General features: G+C 32.5%; 1 protein-coding gene across 1 annotated transcript; it reads left to right on the top strand.

The window, feature by feature from the left end:
- Positions 1-18,351: 18,351 nt before the first annotated feature.
- Positions 18,352-22,018, top strand: LOC120204729 (receptor protein kinase-like protein ZAR1). Its single transcript, XM_039204760.1, has 2 exons — positions 18,352-19,929; positions 21,320-22,018. The coding sequence occupies exons 1-2, from the start codon at positions 18,417-18,419 to the stop codon at positions 21,952-21,954; spliced, it is 2,148 nt and encodes a 715-aa protein (XP_039060691.1). The 5' UTR covers positions 18,352-18,416; the 3' UTR covers positions 21,955-22,018.
- The last annotated feature ends 165 nt before the right edge of the window (positions 22,019-22,183 follow it).

Raw genomic sequence — 22,183 nt, 5'->3', positions numbered from 1 at the left:
ATTTTGTGCGACGAGTCGATGCGGATTAATCAGGACGAAGCTCTAGAATCGAGATGATAACCAAATATATAAATAATTATATATATAATTATTTTATTACACTTTTTATTGAATATATTTAAAAATATTATATTTAAAATAGTATTATATTTACTAGATACTTGAAAGTTTACACATAACAAAATATTTTAAATATTTATATAAAAAATATAATATACTTTAGTTATCAACTTTGTCTAAAAATATATTTTAGGTATCTAAATAAAAATTGAATACTTTAAATATCTATTTTGATCAAAATATATTTTAAGTACTTAGATAAATATAATATATTTAAAGTATTTATTTTTGAATTAAGTCTTTATAAAAGATAAACCACGCGTTTAGTATCTAAACTATCAGTTTTGGTTCATTTTAGTACTTAAATTTTCATTTTTTTCAAACATATACCTAACGTTTAACTTTTCTTTCATTTTAGTATATGTCGTTAAAAACTTAACGAACGAGCTCGCCGGTTATAACACCCATAGCCCATATATATTTCGTAATACGAGTCATAGATGTCACATCAACTCAACTGACATTTGCTGAACTTAAATCCTTAAAAATTTTGTTTCATTTAATAATTTTTTTAAACTTTAAATTTTTTCCTTAATCATATAAATTTGTAAAATATTGTTTGATCATTGAAAACTATTTTGATTTCAGTCAGTGATTAGGCAGTTTAGTGTTGTTTCATATTCGAACACAACTGCCAAATACCGCTTGATTTTAAATCATTTAAAATGTAACATTTGTAATATTCACTCATAAATACGATAAATATTAAAATTAGACAAAACTAAAGAAAATAACCTTAATTACTATTATAAACTATTTTTAAAATAAATTTGATAAAGCAACTCAACAAATATAATGTACATGCCACTAATAAGTCAAAGTTAGGATGTCTTATTAATATTGTCGGTAGGTTTGATTTTGCATAAGATGCTAGCAAGCTCCTACTCCACGACCTATACTTTATTCGAACTTACGCATGAAAATCATCACGCGCTAAGTAAAACTTAGTGAGACTGAAATATAACTAAAGTGATATAAAACCATAAATTTCATAAAATATAAGAAACAAACTAAAATTTAAATAAAAACATTTAACTTCAAACATAACTAGTCAAGTCGTTTTTCCTTCTGTAAACCTGAAAAAAAATCATCATCTCATTATTTTATCAAAAATCATGTAAGTCAACATCGAATATCATAAATAACTTTTGCTATTTTCATTCGAACATATTTCAAACTTTCTTTTCAATTTTATGTTCCTTTCTTTCATATACTGTCATAACTTTCATATTTACTGTTATAGCCCAATGTATATATAAGAGAATATAAGGTACATGAGTTTAAGGTGCGCATTAGGCACAATACGGTGCAGAATCATTACTGAAATTGCGATATGATGCACTTCAGTACAATTATAACCTAATAATTGAAACTGCGATATGATGCACTTCAGTGCAATCATAACTTGAGCACCAACGGTGCTGAACATTGGTACACGAATGTACCAAAGCTGAACAGATAACTGAAAACTAATAAGCACTCACTTAATGGCATGCCAAATGTACCTATGACTCTCAATGCAACATACAATGGGCTTATATTTATCATCATAGAATCATTTATTAATCTGTGTCTGATAATTGTGAAAGGTCTGATATCTGTAAATATCTGATAACTGTAATCATCTTATATATGTAAATATTTGATAACTGAAACCATCTAATAACTGTAATAATTTAGAATTCATCATAATAAATATCATACTTGGACAATTCATACCCAAAATAATTAATAAAACTTGATGAAAACTTTTATAGAAATTTTTCATACTGAAAATTTATAAATCATACTGGAAATTAAAATGAGATTGACTTATCGCAAGTCGTCCTCGACTGTGCACTCACTTTAACACCTTTTTTTTTTATTTTTAAATCAAAATATAAGCCTCATTAAGCTTTAGATTTAAATTCTTTTCCTTCCACTAGTTTCCATACACAATTTATCAAAATTCCATATTCTAGCAATTTGCACTATCTTCAAACAAATATTATTATGTATTAATTTATATTATAAAAAATTATTTTGTTTTCACCACTGAAAACTAAACTCGAATACGAATCTAACCATATAATGCACTTCTTCTAATTCCACTTGTAAAATTTATAGCGAAATTTCAAAGTTGATTGACAAAAGTTATTTTCGAGCAAAATCTGTTGTCTTGTTTTTTAACCTATCACCGATTAAAAATTCATATATTTTTGTGTACACCTCAAAATCAGTCACCGTCTGTTTTAAACGAAGCTAGACTGATATACAAATCTAACGGTATAGAGATCATACTCTAATCAATCATGTATAATTTATGGTAAATTTCTAAACTCACTGTTTGAATTCTAATTTCTAGACAACTTTCCTTAATTAACTTTCTTAGCTTAATTTCATAATTCTGGAACCTTAATAAAAGAACCTTTCGGCTAGAGTCACAATTCACATAACATTAGGAGTCACTTCTTACCGTAGTAACTCCGTCACTGGCTCATCGCAAGCCAATATTTGTATGATAACACAAACACGAATTAAATGCACTAACATTTGCCTCCTATCGAATCTCCTCCTCGATAATCTTCTCGATCCCATACTTTTTCCTTCTCTTCAAGCTACTTGAATCACTAAATTTACTTTGGACTGACAACGTCATATAATAACATAAAATTTTAAACTATATGTTAGTATCAAACTAATATAATCTAAATGAAATTATAAAATTCGATAGAAATAACATCAATACTTGAATCGATATAAAACTAAATCATACTTCCTTCATAATTTCAAACTTCTCAAAATGCTTATTCAATCCCATGAATATTTATTTTCACTATCAACCCTTCAATTTTTACCAACTATACAAACCGCTAATTATGAATTATTTCTAGTATTCACCTTAACTTTTCTATTAACTTCATAATGATCTTTCACCATTATGATTATTTCACATTAATAACATAAAATTTCCAGCACCTCAATAAAATATTCAAATCAATACTTAAACATTCAAAAGCTTGCAAATTCATCCTAAACTTTCTTAAACTTTGTCAATTCAACTTATAATCTTTGTAAACTTGTAATTTGATTCAAACTTAATAATTAAACGAAAATTTCAGCAAGCTTCTAGAATTTCCAGAATTGTTCTAATTTACCCAAATGATACTTCTACATTTACTAACTTGCAAACAAGTCCCCATTTTCTTAGGACCTTTCGAATTCCAACCCAAACTTTTACCAAATTTGCAATTTGGTTCCAAATAACTTTCCAACTTAATTTTCCAGCATCTCAATACTAAATTTTATCATTGAATACTCCAAATCTCACATTTATACAATAACGTCCCAAAATCCGTAAAACTTGTAAACTAGCCCTTTTCACTTTCAAGGTTCCAAATTGATCCAAAAAAATCTCCATTTCACATAGAATACTTCTAATATCAATCATAGACCATAATAAATTTTTCAACATTTTCCCCCTAATTTTCTTCATGTGGTCAAACTTATCCAAGTACATAGGGCTCGATTTCCATTCAATTTCAAGCATGAATTCAACTTCCTTAGATTAAATTCAAGTTATTCTAACCATAACAACATCAAATTACATCAAAATCTCAATATTTCTAAGAACCCTAATTAGGCCAAAGCATGTACACATCAAAGTAATCATCATACACGCCTTAGAATTAATCTTCAACATCAAAAACACAAAAATCTTTCATCAGTTCTTCAATCTCCATAAACTCTACATAAACCCTAGCTTTCTATCTCAACATTTAAGCATCTTCACCATGAAATATTTATATCAAATGATAGAGAATTTCATGTAGGTTAATTCTCTATCTAATAGCTTAATCCAAAAATCAAGTATGTAACTTCAAAAATAAAAAATAAATCTCTTACCTTGTAGCAATGAAAGTTTTGGCCAAGTTTGAAGATGAGCTGAAAAATATGTTTTTTCCCTTGATTATTCTAGTATTTATCAACTAGTACACTTGGCTTAATAATATAAAATTTAATTAATGAAAAATCCCAAAAAAACCATTAATAAAACTTGATAATTACCAAGTTTCATTGCATTATCTTCCAATAAAATATTCCTTGGTCAAAGATGAATCAACTTGGCTTTGAGTTTCTAATTTGGCCACGCAATTTTTCAAAATTGCATTCTAGTCACTAAAATTCCACTGTTCGGTCAAATCTAAAAAATTGCACTGTTTTGAGCCAAATTTCTCTTATCTAAAATATGAAAATAATATTTCCAACAATTTTCTAATATCTTCAAATTTTCATAAAATTATGTTTTGATACGATTATTTGATTTTAATATCGAATTTTATCGCTTTATAGCTTTTAACACAAATCTCGTACCGAAAATATGATTCCCAAGAAAATCCTTGTTTTAAGCCAAACTGTTCAATTATGGGCTAAAATATATATCTTTTAAAAATTATATTTTCAATACCTATACTTTTCAAAGTTTATAGTTTAACCACTAAACTTTCATAACTTACATTTTAGTCACTAGTTAAAATTTGGGGTATTACACCGGTCACCGTATTTACAGTCGCCAATCGTCGCACTCGTCACTCGATAAAGCCCAAACTTTCCAGCTAGAATCTTTTTGACCCCTGAACGCGATTTCAACATCAATTTCACCTGAAAACGCATCAATCTCCCTAAATCGACGATGAACTCTTCGATTTCTTAATCCTTTGATCTCCATGGTCCATTTTCTGATAGGCCTGAGACTAATCTATTTTGGTCGACTTTTCATTCACTTTTGATTCACCATTTGGATTGATTGTCCGTCCGTCGGGTCAATGCCACGTCAGCCCGTCTGTTAAGTTTTTAACAACGAGGTACTAAAATAAAGCAAAAACTAAACGTTAGGTATTATTTAAAAAAATTAAAAATTTAGGCACTAAAACTGATAGTTTATGTACTAAACACATAATTTACTCCTTTATAAAAATAATTATATTAAAGATTTTGTTTAAAAGTTATTTATTATTAATAGATTATCTTAATATCATATTTAAATTTTTAAATTTTTTAAATAAAAATAATTATATTTAAAATATTTAAATTTATAATTTCTATAAAATATCAACTAAATTAAAATTTAGTGGATAAAAGGACAGATGCATTGAATATATATTAACCAAAATACCTGCTTTAAAGTCTCGAACAAATCTGTAGTTGAAGGCTTCTTTATTGATCTGAGAGGTCAAGAGCAGTCTTCAATGTTGGTGATCAGTTATGGGGATTTGTATCTTACTGTCCTTTCGTAGGACCCCTTATTATTAGGGACCGACCTATGATCTTAAATGAATGAAGACAAATTTTTAATAAAAAATTTATAAATAAAATATAAAATATATAATAATTTTAAATTTTTAGAGATATCCATCCCGCCCCACTTAGATCCATCTTACGATTGTTCCTTTCTCCTCAATTTGTCTTACCCCGATCCGATAACTTAAATCTTAATCATCAATTTTTATCTGTTAAAAAAATCATCAATTTTCCTTATTTATTCCATTTAATATATTGATGGATCATGATAAAATGAAAACTAACTCCGTCAATTGTTTTTCCAATTGAGTTAACTGTTGGTATGAATAGAAATAGAATTAAAAATTAGAAAAACAAATTGAATTAGAATCTAAAAATATTTAAATGAAATATTGATGAAAACAAATATTTAATTTTATTAATATTTAAATTTATAGGACCTAAAATTAAATTAAATCAAAATATTTTGGAGACATGCTCCCTCCCATATTATACATGACCTTGTTTGTTGTTACCGACTGTTAGTGAAAAATCAATTCATAAATAGTATTAAGCTGATGTCAATTGTTAAAATAATTATGATTTAATATAGTATTAATTAAAAATATGATTTCGGAGGTAGTATAAGATGATATCAATTGTTAAAATAATAATTGTCTACACTGTTAGTGAAAAAAAAATTTCACAAGTAAAATTTATTAGGTCTCACTGGTAAAAAAACTACTATTCTTCTTAGGGCCCTTTCCGAATGTTTATAGAAGTGTTTTTGCTCAAAATTCTGTTTAAAATGTAAGAGTATTCTCAAACAACTCATAGTGGGTCAAAAATTCACATTTGAAATGTGATTATTAACTTAAACTAAGAAGTTGAAAAAACGATAATTTTTTGTCAGAAAAACTTGTTTAGAGAAACATTCTTAAACGAAGCCTTGAGTTTAACCAGACACATTTATAACTGAGAATGATATAAAATTATTTTAAAAAAGATTGTATTTCATAAGCTTTCAACGTATAAAATAATCTAAAGTGTTATTTTAAGTTAAAATTTTAAAAGTATACAATTGAATACTTGATATTCAGTGGCAATTGTAAGGTTTCTTTATGGTTGTTAGCAGTCTAATGTGAGTGATGAGTATGAGTGTGCAACTGGTTATAACAGATTTGTAACTAAGCCATACACTTGGCATTAGTTGTATGAATCAGTTGTTAATTAGTTAGTAATGTTGTTAGAGCTAACTGTGCTCATACTTGTGTATATAAAGCTATACAACTCCAGTAGTAATCAATATATACAAGTTCCCTGGTATTGCTTTGCGTAAAACTATCATTTCAACATGGTATGTCTCGCCATAGATCTTGGGGTTCTTTCTTTCGCTACTTGAAGTTCTTCTTGATGGAGTTCACTGCCAATGCCAAATCATTCACTCACAATAAAGTAAATATTATTCTTGATGAGATGAGTTTTCTCCTTTGGAAGCTGCAGATTCTGCTCACCATTCGGAGCCACCGTTTGGAACGGTTTCTTACCGATGATGTGACAACTCCGGCTGAAACAGTTGTTGATAATGATGGCGTTGCTCGAGTTAATGAAGCCTATGAAGACTTTGTGGCACAAGAAAGTGCTCTTGCCTCGTGGTTGTTATCCACAATCAGCAATCACCTGCTTCCCCAATTTATTGGTGTTGAAAATGCAGCAACTGTATGGAATACAGTTCTTCAATTCTTTGCCAATCGATCCACTACTGCAGTAATGAGTCTCCATTACAAGCTTCAGTCATTAAAGAAAGGAGGTGACAGTATGCGTACTTACCTTACCCGTGTAAAGGAAGTTTGCGATGTTTTAGCTTCTTGTGGCAGTGTTGTACCTCAAGTTGAACACATAACAAGTATTCTAAAGGGTCTTCCTCGTGAATACCAACCTTTTTAAGCAGTTATAATCTCCATGATGGAAACACTGTCCTTGGATAACATCTACACTCTGCTTCTTGATGCAGAGACTCAACTAGCTAGTTTTGATGATCATTTGAAGACCTTATCTATGAGTGCTAACATTGCTTAGGGGGAAAATTGAAACTCAGTAATGTCGAGTTCAGGCTATGATCACTGAGCTGGAACTCGAACTGGTGGTAGGGGTCGTGGTAGATCACGACTACAATGTCATTTTTGTGGAAAGATTTCTCATGTGTTACTACTACTAATCGAAGATCTAACCAATCGGATCGTAAGTCATATTCCTCTACTTACAACTTGAATCTATCATTCTCTGATATTGGATGCGAGTGTTGTGCAAAGCACAAGTCTGGTTTAACTGTGGCTGGTCAACCACAAGCTCATGCCTCTTCAACGTCCTCTGACCGTTGGGTAGTAGACACAGGTTCCACACATCATATGACCTCAAACTCCAACAAAGTATTAAATGCAACTGAATTTCCTGGTCCAGGTAAACTTCTAGTTGGCAATGGTATGCCACTTGATGTAACCTCCATTGGTCATTCTCATGTTTATGCTCATTCACGTATACTTTTGCTGAATAATTTGTTACTTGTTCCTCAAATAACCAATAACCTGCTATATGTCTCCAAGCTTGCTAGGGACAACAATGTTTTCTTAGAGTTTCATGCAAATAGATGCTATGTTCGTGATGAGAAAACCAGAAATGTTCTACTTCAGGGAGAGGAGCATGAAGGCTTATACTCGTTTGCCATGGATAACAACTCTTTAGGAGTGAATCTTGTTGAAACCAATACTAGTTTAGTCTCTTCCTCTTTAGAAGATCTTTGGCACAGGCACCTTGGTCACCCAGCTGCTGAAACGTTAATGAAGTTAGCTAATGAAATAGGCATCAAAATACATTCTAATGTAAATAAGACCCGTGTAGCATGTCATATGGGAAAAAGCTATAAACTACCCTTTGTTGAATCGAATACATCAGTTGATACTTCCTTCAATCTTGTTTACTCTGATTTATGGGGGCCACCTCATGTGACATCGAATGGATTTCGGTTTTATGTCTCATTCGTAGATGCGTTTACAAGATATACCTGGATATCCTTGTTAAAAAGTAAAGATGAAGTAGTATTGGCATTTCGAATGTTTCAAAAACTTGTGGCAAATTAGTTTGGTAGTTTTATTAAAGCCTTACAAACTGACTGGGGAGGAGAGTTTCGCACCCTATCACCTGTGTTAGCCAGTGAATGAATCTCACATCGATTAATATGTTCATACACGTCTGAACAAAACGGGGTTGTAGAACGTAAGCATCTTCATGTTATTGAGCTAGCACTTGTCTTGTTAGCTCAGGCTTCTCTGCCAGTCAAGTACTGGTCCTATGCTATTGTTTCAGCAGTCTGCTTGATCAACCATCTTCCCACCAAAGTACTACAAGACATATCTCCTTTTGAGAAGCTTTATTGGGCGAAACCAAATTACACAATGATGAGGGTTTTTGGTTTTCAATGCTTTCCCCATCTGAGACTATTTCAAAGGCACAAACTCACGTTTAGATCTCAAGCCTGCATTTATCTGGGCATTAACCCTCGACATAAAGGGTTTCAGTGCTTGGCATCAGATGGAAGCATTTATATTTCCAGGCACGTTGTATTTAATGAGTTTATATTTCCTTTTGCAGGACAAGACATTTGTGAATCTTTGAAATCACTTGAATCTACAAAATCGATCAGTTATTCATCCCAGCCATTACGAGTTGTTGCTCGAAATATGCCAACCACTGTTGTACAAACTACTGTAAATGATGGGCTTCATTTTGATCCAAGCAATGTTGCATCAGAAAGTACTGTACCTACAGGTTCTACTGATATTAATGCTAGTACATGTCATAATGAAGTTGACAATGTTCATGTACCTACTGATGTTGCTGAAGAATCTGGAAGTACTGCACCTGCAGTAGATACTGGTAGTAGTCCTATTGAGCCTAATGTTGATGGTAATAATCCTATTGTTGTTACTGATTCCAATGTTGTGGGGCATTCAGTGCGTGTTCATCCCATGATGACACGTAGTAGGTGTGGCATTTTTAAACTTAAAGTGTTTTTGGCTGCTAAAGAGGAGGATGTTCCTCCTACAATAAATGAAGTTTTACAGTCTCCTCATTAGACTGTTGTTGTATATGAAGAATACAATGCCTTGCAGAAAAATGGCACCTGGTCCTTAATGAAACTCCCATAAGCAAGAACTATGGTTGAATGCAAATGGATTTTTCGAATCAAAAGAAATCCGGATGGGACTGTTCTTCGATATAAAGCTCGTTTAGTTGCTAAAGGGTTCTATCAGACACCAGGGTTTGATTTTAGAGATACTTTCAGTCCAGTAATTAATTTTCTACATTCAACACTATTCTGTCGATTGTTGTCTCTAAAGGTTGGGAGCTTCGACATGTTGATATAAATAATGCATTCTTGAATGGAGATTTAAATGAGGATGTTTACATCCAACAACCTTCTGGATTTGAGCAAGTTGATGAAAATGGCAAGTCTCTTGTGTGCAAACTTCAAAAGGCGTTTTATGGTCTTCGATAGGCGCCTCGTAATTGGTATGTAAAACTCAAGGACTATCTGCTACAAGTTGGGTTCACAGTGTCTCGAGCAGATCATTCATTGTTTGTTAAACAATCAAGTAATGGATACATTTATGTACTAGTATATGTAGATGATATAGTTATGACAGGGCAATCATCTACACTAATCCAAGAGGTTGTATCATTACTGCAAGATCGATTCTCACTCAAGGATCTTGGAGATTTAATTTTTTTTCTGGGCATTGAGGTCCAGTGTGTTGGAGGCTCGATTATGTTAAGCCAGAAAAAATACATCATTAAGTTGCTTGAGAAGACAGGAATGATGACAGTTGCAGGATGTGTTACACCTATGGTGGTTTCATCTAAACTTTCCCATGAAACAGGTGACCTCTTAAGTAATGCAAGTGATTACAAGAGTGTTGTAGGATCACTGATGTATGTCTGTCATACAAGACCAGACATATCATTTAGTGTGGTACAAGTTGCACAATACATGCATGCTCCTCATGAAGGTCACTTTGTTGTTGTTAAAAGAATACTTCGTTACTTATGTGCTACCCTGAACTCTGGCCTACTCTTTTCACTTATTGATAGTGAATTAAATATAGTTGCCTTTGCTGATGCTGATTGGGGAGCTAACATTGATAATCGACGTTCTATAACTGGATTTTGTGTGTTTTTGGGTAAATGCTTAGTTACATGGTGTTCTAAGAAACAAAAGACTGTCTCTCGATCGAAAATGGAGGCTGAATACAAGAGTGTAGCAAATGCAGCTGCTGATATAGCCTGGATAAATGCTCTCTTAGCTGATCTTGGTATTCAACAATGTCATGAACCGATTGTATGGTATGATAACACCAGCGTAGTGGCGATGAGTGCCAATCCAGTTTACCATGCTCAGTCCAAACATGTGGACCTTGATGTGCACTTTGTTCGAGAAAAGGTGACAGCTGGTCAATTACGAGTCAGCTATGTCCCTACAATGCATCAAATTGCTGATTGATTCACTAAACCATTAGCTCGAGCTGTGTTTGAGGAGTTTAGGTCAAAAGTATGTGTTCATTCCTTTGAACAAAGGAAACGAGAAGAAACAGGGAAAATATTAGCAGTCTAATGTGAGTGATGAGTATGGGTGTGCAGCTGATTATAACAAATTTGTAATTAAGCCATACACGTGGCATTAGTTGTATGGATCAGTTGTTAATTAGTTAGTAAAGTTGTTAGAGCTAACTGTTCTCATACTTGTGTATATAAAGCTGTATAACTCCAGTAGTAATCAATATATACAATTTCTCTAGTATTGCTTTGCGTAAAACTATCATTTCAACAATGGTGAGTATGTGTCTGTCCTAAAATTGTAAGAAATGAATTGTAAAATCAAATCGTTAGTATTGAATAGAAAAATATAAAACAAATAAGCAAAAAAGACAAACAACCATGTCGTGATATTAATCGATGTCTTAAAAATGGATTTATCTCGATGTGTATAATCACTGCTATAAGCGATCATTCCTGAGATTAACCCGGTCTCTTCAAGGATTTGTACACTTGAAAATCAAATTGGATTGTCGGTGATATTACTTTTCTTTAACACCAAAAAGAACTTGAAAACTTGAAACAAGAGGAAAGAGTTTATTTGTAAGCAAATTTATTTCGTTGGGATAATTTAAAAGGTGAAAAGGTCTGCTATTTATAGGCTTGACAATGGGTTTAAATTCGTCCACCAAAATCTATAATAAATTCAGATTTTAATTTTAGAAAATAACAATTGTAATTAATTTGTTGTTTTCGGTTGAATCTGGTCCTAAACCTGTCCAAATTCGTCTAATAATATAGTTGTTATCATAGCTATTAACCGGTAAGTCAACTGGCTATAATTTGGCCTTGTTAATTAGTTGATAAAATCGGTAATTAAGTTGTTGTCTGCTGCATTGAAGATTCAAACCTAGCCTCAAATTCGTCTAGCTTAATTCTTGAGAAAACTAACATTAAATCTTCAAATGTTAACGGCTGTTGCAGTTGTCATATCACAACAGTTTAATTCCAGATTTATACCATTCAACAAATAATTTCAGCAATTAACATATAATTCCAAGAAAAAAAATACCAATTTAAATGTTTGTTCTGCATATAAATATGATATAAAAAGCCTCATTTTAGTTTTACAAAAAATAATTTCAAAGAAATCCTTCCGTATTTTCTTTAAAAAGATAAAAATCGCGTGGACATATATTGCCACGACCACGAATCGACGACGACAACAACGCGCATTTGCAAAGGAGTTTTTTTCACCACATTCACAAAAGAAAGGAAAGAGTTCCCCTTTAAATACCTTTCTAAAGGCACTTTTCTTCTCAATGTGAGATATGTGCCCTTAGTCCCTTTGTGCACTACCATTATTTTCCCACAAAATGCCAAAGAATTATTTTAACAAGAGAATGAATTTGAATTTAAAACATGAGAAGAGCAATAGCCATAATGAGATTAACTACTTAAGCACCAGTGAACATATCTAGAACTAGTACATAATAATGATGAGTAGATATTATCTTAGATAAGTAAATGAATCTTGAACTTTCTAAGATTAGAGTGAACTCATAACAAACAACTAACTCCTTCATTCATGTAAGCATGCGATGTGTCTACAAAGTATATATGTAGTCCTCTTTCCTCATGATTCTGTTAAGTGTACTAGAAAAACAACCTGTTGTTTTTCATAGAAGGCGGCTAGTAATTCTCACTTACGTAGGTTATTTCATCAGGTCTATGTCAACATAAATCACCCAAAGTTGGGATATGAAATAATTAAGAGCTTTTACAATAACTCAACCTCACAATAGGTAAGGAGAATTTATTCAAGTTCATCTTAAATGAACCACTCAAACTCTGGAATAAGAAACCATTAAGAATAAATATTCAACATCTTTAAATGGTGAATTCAATATGTCCTTATCACCCAAACTCTTGAGTTTGAATTCACTAAGAGTTTTAAAAACTCATCATCTCTAACGATAAGTTCACCTAGTCCTTCACGATTAAAATTATCCACTCAACATTGAGTTATAAACTTATTAAGAATAGATATTCCAACAATTAACAGATAATTCCAGCAAATAAAAATATAAGTTTAGATGTTTGTTTTATCCATAAATATGATTCAAAAATTCTAATTTCAGTTTTACAAAAAATAATTTTAAGGAAATTCTTCCGCATTTTCTCTATAAAGATAAACCAAACCAAGCCAAATGGGAGAGTTTTCATAGTTCTCCCAAACTTACAAAATGAAAATTTCAAATAATATGACATAAAACAAAACATCAGCATCCAAAATTCCACAAAATTCCTATTTTCTTTTATTCTTCACTCAGCTGAGCTTCATGGTTTTTTGGCGGGAAGTTGGATCCACTTATTATTTCATTTTTTTAAAATTATTATTTATCACACTTGGAATTTAAGCATTCATCGATAAATTATTAATTCAGTGGCAATACTTTGTGTGGGTTAAATCATATTAATGTGTGTGATTTTGTTTAATATAAATGATAGGAATAATTGTGAAAAATCTAAGGTAAATTACATGCTTAGTATTTAAACTATCAATTTTGTCTGCTTTAGTACCTAAACTTTCTTTTTTTTTAAAATCATATCTAAAGTTTAGTTTTTGTTTCATTTTAAACCTCCATTCAAAATTTAACGTCAAGTTTTGGAAAAAATGGAAGTTAAAGGTATTAAAACGGACTAAAATTGATAGTTTAGGCACTAAACACATCAAGTTTTTAACGGTGTGGGTACTAAAATGAAATAAAAACTAAATGTTAGGTATGATTTTGAAAATTTTAAAAGTTGAAGTACTAAAATAGACCAAAACTAATAGTTTATGTACTAAATGTATAGTTTACCCAAAAATCTATTGATTAAGTGATCAAAATTTATTATTATATTTTATTTTATACTTAATCTATCTAATAAAAAGATCAGTATTCATTTATTTTCATCATTTATACCAAATAAAATAGCATTGGATTAAATACTTAGCCAGAGCCTAATATTATGTTATGGTATAATAAAGGGTTAATCTTTTTATATATGTTCAAATAAGGGGCTCACATTTTAAAAAGATTGAATAAAAGGAACATTTTTTAATTCACTGACATAAGGATCTAACATTTTGACAATATTTTCAAATAAGCGAATTGATAAATGTTAGACCCTTATTTGACATTCTTTTAAATATCAAATTCTTATTTAAACATATCCATATATGTTAGACCTTATTATACAATTTTAAAAGGTTAGATCCTTATATAGGTCTAAAAATGAGCCGAACGTTCAGTGAACCGTTCGGCCGAGAAGTTCATTTATTTATTAAACGAACGAACATGAACAAAATTTTATGTTCATTTAATTAAATGAACAAACACTTAAAAAAGGCCCGTTCTTTCATTTACATTCGTGAACGTTCGATAATCTGTTCATTTATGTTCGTTCATTTATGTTCATTGTTTATGTTTGTTTATATTCTTTTATGTTATCCAGACCCGTTTGAAATATTAAGACTTAATAAATTTTAACCTTAAACCCATTAATATTTTTAAACTCAATTAATTTTAAACTCAAATAAAAAACACTCAAATCAATTAAAGAAAATATAAATCTTAAAATTATTTGAAAAAGAAAAAACTCTTCTCAAATATAAACCCAAATAATTTTACGTTCGTTCATTTATGTTCATTCATTTGTATTTGTTTATCATTTAAACGAACGAACATGAACAGAGACAGAGGGCCCCTACTCCAATTTTATGTTTTTTTTTACCCTAGTACTAATATAATTGTAGGAGCCGACAAAATGCTTACAAATAGAGTAAAATATTAAAATCTTTCATAGAAAAACCTTGAGTTAATCACCCTCCCATCGACTAAAGCTCCTCCAATATTGTTTTAATCTGATTCTCCATTGTTCGACACTTAATTTTTAAAGGTACGTAATTAAATAATATTATATTTATTATTTTTCAATTAGAATTATTTGATCTTATATTTAATTTTAGTATTCCTTTAGTTAATCTAATAATTGTTAAGGTGGATAGTGATTACTAAATTTGATTTTTTATGTTCGTGAATTAATTTTATATAAATGCAGCTTGCCATGGGAAAAAATCTAACAATTATTGAGCTTTTTAAGAGAAAAAGCAGGGAAACTTCGAAAAATACAAATACAACAATTGAAACTTCAATTGGTACACCTATTGCCGTTTCACATTCGGAAGATATACCTTTAAAGATAGCTAGAAATCATAAACCAAGTGCCAACTCTAATTACTTGGAGCGAGATCCTGGTAAGCGCAAGCAAATATGGGAATATCCTTCTGAACAAGAAAGAAATGCAATTCAAAGAGCTTATATTGCTGAGGATCCATATCAACCAGTACTCTCTGAATTCAAAAAAAAATTGGACATGTTTCTCACCCTCGCCGATTTCAAGCTTCCTAGTACAAAAACTTTTGTTCATGGTTAGAATATTCTCCTAAAAATGATGTTGTCTTCTGTTTTATTTGCTTTCTTTTTAACAAACCAGGTAGTCATCCATCCCACAAAACTTTCACTATGAATGGGTTTCGAAATTGGAAGAAAGTAAATGGAAAAAGTTGTTATTTTAAGATGCATGTAGGTTCAGAACCTAATTCACCTCATAAAATTGCTGAACAATAATTGAAGGATTTTCTTAACCAATTTAGACACCTGCCACAAGTGTTGCATAAGCAAACATCATTACAAATTGCTAATAATATGATTAGACTTGAAACCTCTATAAATGCATTGCGTTGGCTACCTTTACAAGGGCTACCAATGAGAGGTCGTGACGAGAGTGACTCTTAATCTAACCGAGGAAATTTTCTTGAACTTGTGAAACAATTAGCCTTCTATAATAAAGATGTTGAAAAACTTGAATTAGAAAATGCTCCAAAAAATGCTTCTTACACTTCGCCTGAGATACAAAAGGAGATTTTACATATTATGGTAGAGAAAATTAAGAGAGCAATTCGTGAAGGAATTGGTGAAGAAATTTTTTGTGTTATTATTGATGAAGCATGAGATATATCAAGAAAACAACAAATGACTATTATTTTATAGTATGTTGATAATTTTGGTCTAGTAAAGGAACATTTTTTTAGTATTATTCATGTTCCTAATACTTCAGCAGTGACTTTAAAAGATGAGATGTTTTTCATTCTTTCTTGTTATTGCTTTGACATAAAGAATATTCGAGGTCAATGTTATGATAGTGCAAGTAACATGCGAGGAAAATGGAATGGGTTACAAGCATTAGTTATCAATGAGTGTCATTTTGCTTGCTATGCAATTATTTTGCCCATCGTTTATAGTTGGCACTAGTAGTTGCAGGGAAAGAGATCATACTTGTTTATCAAAATTTTCCAAGTTATTCTTTATTATCAATGTTGTTCTTGCCTCATTTAAGCGTATCGATGAACTAAAAAATGCTTATTCTGACGAGATAAATCATTTAATTGAAGAATAAAAACTTGAAATTGGAATTGGTTTGAATCAAATAAGTAATTTGCAGAGGGCAGGTGATAATCGATGGGGTTTTTACTTGAGATCAATTTCAAGCTTGATAAAAATGTTTAGTGCGACTTGTGTTTTTCTATATAAACTTATTGATGAAGGAAATACATCTTCTGAACGTGGAGAAGCGGCGACAACTTTAGAGACATTGACTTCCTTTGATTTTGTCTTTATTTTACATCTTATGAAGAAAATATTAGAAATCACTTATTCACTTTCTCAATCATTACAACGAAAATCTCAGGATATTTTGAATTCACTACATCTTGTTGAGAGTTCAAAGATACTTTTGTAGAAATTTAGAGATGATGGATGGAATAATCTTTTTTATGGAGGTTACCTCGTTTTGTGAAAGTCGCAACATAGATATCCCAGATATGAGTTCTATTTATAAAGAAAGGGGAGGTTGCGCTCGTCGCCAACAAGATCATTTTATGCTACAGTTGATGTTCAACTACAATAGTTAAATAGTAAATTTAATGAGAAGTCGATAGAGTTATTAACTCTTGGTTGTGCTTTGGAACCAAGAGATTGTGACAAAATTTTCAAGGTTGAAGACATTTGCAATCTTGTGAATAAATTTTATCTAGAGGATTTCGCGGAAGTTGAAAAGAATGATTTACGAGCAGAATTGTGTCATTATGAGATGGAGTTATCTTGAAATTTAGGTCTAAGAAAATTGTTGACAATCTCTAACCTAAGTCAGTGGTTGGTGGATACTAGGAAAATGAACACTTATCCATATATATTCTGAAGGGTAAAACTTCTATTGACTCTCCCAGTTTCTACAACAAGTGCTGAAAGAGCTTTTTCTACAATGAATATCATCAAGACAACACTTCGCAACAAAATGGAGGATAATTTTTTTTAGAGTTGCATGCTTATCAACATTGAAAGAGATATTGCTAGGAGCTTTAGTACAACATCGCTCGTGGATGCATTTCGAGATTTGAGGGAACGACTCGTTTTATTGTGATTATGTGATAGTTATGTCTTTTGCACTTTTTAAAATCGTATTTTTATTATTTACTTTACTTTAATTTTTACTTTTTAATTTGTTATTTCATATAAATATAGAACTATGCATATTTGATGTTATCATTTATATTTTTTGAAATAAACAAATAATAAAAGTAAAATTATATATATAACTTAAAGTTGTTAAAAAGATTCGGCCTCTATTGAGATCTAGTTCTGACTCCGTCCCTGAACATGAATGAACACGAATAAGCTAAATTTCTTAATGAATGAACATGAACAATAAATGTTGTTCATTTAGTTGTTCGTATTCGTTCGTTTGTTTGGTTAAAATTAAATAAACGAATATGAACATAAAATTAAATAAACGAATATGAACATAAAATTAAATAAACGAATACGAACATACCCTCATTCGTGTCCGTTCAACTTATTTACGTGCCTGTCTTTATATGAACAACTAAAATGTTAGGTCATTATCTGAGCATTTAACATGAACTATTAAAAAGTTAGGGCGAGTATATAAAATTATTGCGTAATTAGATTTGACTTTTGCGTATAATTATATAAGTGTATTGTATTTGGACTATTATATAAAATAATATTTATTCTAAATACTCTAAATCATTTTAACAATGAATGTTTAATTATCTTCCTGTAATCGTTGGTGTTCAAAGTCATAACCTTTAGAAACAACAACGATTCTTTTAAACATAATTCGTGTAATTATAGTGTAATTCCTAACACCTCTAATAATTACATTCATGTATTCTTGTGCAATTTAGTATTTTTGTTGGTGTTGTACGTTTATTTAATAATTTAATGTTAAACTCTTGCCTAGTGGCTTTAAAGCCCACATTTTTAGTCCACAGGGAAAGGAAACGAGAGGAGAAGAGAAAATATTCTCTTTTATTGATCATGAAGAAGCTGCCTTTCCTTCCACTCTTCTTCGTCTTCCTCCTCCGAAGCCTGAAATCGACCTTTCCCCTTTCCCCCGAAGGTCTCTCCCTTCTCTCATTGAAATCCGCCGTCGACCAATCTTCCGGCCAGTCCTTCGCTGACTGGAACGAGGACGATGCCACGCCCTGTAATTGGTCCGGCATTTCCTGCAAGAACGTATCAGGGTCCTCCGACCCACGTGTCGTCGGAATCTCCGTTTCCAGGAAGAATCTCCGGGGGTATATACCGTCGGAGCTCGGTAATTTAATCTATCTCAGGAGGTTAAATCTTCACAACAACGACTTCTACGGTTCCATACCGGACCAACTGTTCAAAGCCACGTCGCTTCACAGCATGTTCCTGTACGGTAACAATCTGTCCGGTCCGCTGCCTCCTTCGATCTGCAAGCTTCCGAAGTTGCAAAACCTCGACCTCTCCAACAATTCGCTGTCGGGTTCTTTGCCTGAGAATCTCAAGAACTGCAAGCAGCTGCAGAGGTTGATTTTGGCTCAAAACAAATTCTCCGACGAAATTCCCGACGGAATTTGGCCGGAATTGGACAACTTGATTCAGCTCGACATTTCGTCGAACGAATTCAACGGACCGATCCCTAGTACCATCGGAGAACTAAACTCACTGTCGGGCACTCTCAATTTATCCTACAATCACTTATCCGGTAATCTCCCGAAAAGCTTGGGTGACTTACCGGTAACCGTCAGTTTCGATCTCCGGCACAACAATTTAAGCGGGGAAATACCCGAAACGGGATCGTTTGCAAATCAAGGACCAACAGCATTTCTAAACAATCCTCTTTTATGCGGGTTTCCTCTTCGAAAAACCTGCAAAAAATCCAGCTCAAGTTCTGCAGGGACTCAAAATTCGGGTCCCAATTCCGGTGAAATCCAGAAAAAAGGGCTCACTCCCGGCTTAATCATATTAATCTCGGCGGCCGATGCCGCCGGTGTGGCGTTGATCGGATTGATTATAGTTTATATTTACTGGAAAAACAAAGATTCTTCAAACGGCTGTAGTTGCACCGGGAAAGCCAAGTTCGGCGATAACAGCAAAGGGAGACTCTGTTCCGTTTGTTCATTTCAGTGCATCAATGGGGTTCGAAACGATGACTCGGAATTCGAAGACAAAGAGAAAGGGGATAAAGCCGGAAAAGCGGAAGGTGAGTTGGTGGCCATCGATAAAGGGTTTAGTTTCGAGTTGGACGAGTTGCTTAGAGCGTCGGCTTATGTGTTGGGTAAGAGTGGGCTTGGGATAGTTTACAAAGTGGTGCTCGGAAATGGGGTTCCGGTGGCAGTTCGACGACTGGGCGGCGAAGGTGGAGAGCAGAGGTATAACGAGTTTGTGGCGGAAGTTCTGGCGATCGGGAAAGTGAAGCATCCGAATGTTGTGAAGTTGAGAGCTTACTACTGGGCTCCTGACGAAAAGCTTCTCATTAGTGATTTCATCTCCAATGGCAACTTGGCTAATGCCATGAAAGGTTAGCTTCTTCTTCTTCTTCTTCTTCTTCTTCCTTCTTTTTCCTATATAAGTTTAATCAGATTAAGCTTCTTCATCTTCTTCTTCTTCCTTTTTCCTATGCAAGTTAAATGGCCTTTTTGAAGCTAAATGGATAATATGATGATTAAGAAGTGAAGTGGTCCAAAGTGGCCGACCCCTTATTGACTGTAGTTTACGCACCACGAGGACTCGTTAGGTCTCGGCAGTGCAGTCCCTTACGTGGTAATTGCTGTCTATGCAAATGCAATACCTTGCCGCTGTAATTTGTTGTTATTCTGTAGCTCACACTATAAACAAACAAAATAAACACCCTAGGAGAAAGAATTTTAATCCTCAAGTCAATAGTTTAGAACAAATTCATATACAAATTTTGTTCTCTCCATCATATTATCGAAATTTGAGTTTAAACATGTTAAAAAGTAATAATATGTATAATAATAAAATACACATTAAAATTTTACATGAACTTTTTTAAAAAAAATCACGGATAAAATCTTTTCTAATATCAAAAATAAAAGAATACAAGAGAAATCCTCATCAATAATTTAACATCTACTCTAAACAACATAAAATATAATATATTTTATACTTTTATTCAAACTAAATTTCTTATTTTTTAGTCAATTCAAATCACATTGAATTTAAATTGAATTGTATATTTTTAACTCTCATTAGCGGTGTGCAAAAATATTCGACCCGATTGATTCGAACATAAAAATCTAGTAATTTTTTTAAAAAATTAAAAAATTACCCGATCGAGTCGAACCCAGATCATAAAATTGAGTTTTTTCAAGTACCTAGTTAGTTTTTATTATTTTTATTATATTATATATATAATATAATAAATTATTTATATTATGGATTATTAGATTTTGTATTTCGAACTTTTAAATTTTATGTTCGGATGTTGATGTATATAATTCGAAGTTTCGAACATTTAAATTTATGTATATTTTTTAAATTAATAACTTGAAAATAAATAAAAAACCAAGTACCGAGTACCCGCAAAATTCAGATACCCGATTACCGGGTACTCACAACATCTGAATCGGGACACGGGCCGAGAAATCACTGACTCGAATGTTATAGATACCCGATAATCGGGTATCCGAATTTACACACCCCTAACACTCATATATATTAAAAATTCATGTATTTCAAGAATTATAAGAGAACCATTTGTATACAAATTATTAATGTTGTGGGGGTAGGTTATGGAGTTGGTTGGTTCGATAGGATTTAAATTAATACTACCAAATGGTAGGCCCATCATGCATCATATGATAGAAAAAAAAGGCATTGACAGCTGAGGGTGGGGGGGGGGGATATTTTATCTTTTGTTTATATGGTTAATGAGATTGTTTTTTAAGGCAGAAATGGTCAACCAACTACGAGTCTCTCATGGTCAATAAGGCTAAAGATTGCAAAGGGAGCAGCCCGTGGTTTGGCCTATCTCCATGAATGCAGTCCCAGAAAATTCGTTCATGGAGACGTCAAGCCGTCGAACATCCTCCTCGACAACGGATTCCAGTCTTACGTCTCCGATTTTGGCCTCAACAGGCTCATTTCCATTACAAGAAACAACCCCGATTCTTCATCCGGAGGCTTCATTGGTGGACTCCCTTACAAATCAGTCCAGACGGAACGAACCAACAGTTATCGAGCGCCGGAAGCTCGAGTCCCGGGCAACAGAGCGACTCAAAAGTGGGACGTCTATTCGTTCGGAGTCGTCTTACTTGAGATGTTAACGGGGAAGTCTCCGGAGCTATCGCCGACTACCTCGACTTCCATCGAAGTTCCGGACCTCGTAAGGTGGGTGAAGAAAGGTTTCGAAGAAGAAAAGCCGTTGTCGGACATGGTTGATCCCATGTTATTGCAAGAAGTGCATGCCAAGAAAGAAGCGCTGGCTGTTTTTCACGTTGCTCTGGCGTGCACCGAGGCAGACCCTGAGATCCGACCGAGGATGAAAACTGTCTCGGAGAATCTTGAAAGAATTGGAACATAAATAAGAACATATATGATTATTGTCTGTGAAGGAGGGAAAGAACATGGTCGATCGTGTAGGAAGTTGGAAGTATTATACTGATTTTTGCAAAGGGAACTGTCCCTGTTTTTTTTCCATGGTAAAATTTTGCATCATTATGAAAATATTTACATCCATTATGTTTTAATTTAAATTTCTGTTTCATTATATTCATATGTTTGTAATAAAATTATTCTCTTCTTCTTTAATC

The sequence above is a fragment of the Hibiscus syriacus genome, unplaced genomic scaffold (genome assembly GCF_006381635.1).
Source record: "Hibiscus syriacus cultivar Baekdansim isolate YM2019G1 unplaced genomic scaffold, ASM638163v2 tig00011547_pilon, whole genome shotgun sequence".
NCBI classification, from domain to species: Eukaryota; Viridiplantae; Streptophyta; class Magnoliopsida; order Malvales; family Malvaceae; genus Hibiscus; species Hibiscus syriacus.
The sequence above is the reverse complement of the archived record's forward strand: the minus strand, read 5'-3'. Positions and strand labels throughout refer to the sequence as shown.

What these genes read in the sequence shown, in the direction of transcription:
- LOC120204729 (XM_039204760.1), top strand. Translation starts at nt 18,417, where the DNA reads ATGAAGAAGCTGCCTTTCCTTCCACTCTTCTTCGTCTTCCTCCTCCGA. An exon ending in CTTGGCTAATGCCATGAAAG is followed by an intron (nt 19,930 to 21,319) that starts GTTAGCTTCTTC and finishes TTGTTTTTTAAG; the next exon opens with GCAGAAATGGTCAACCAACT.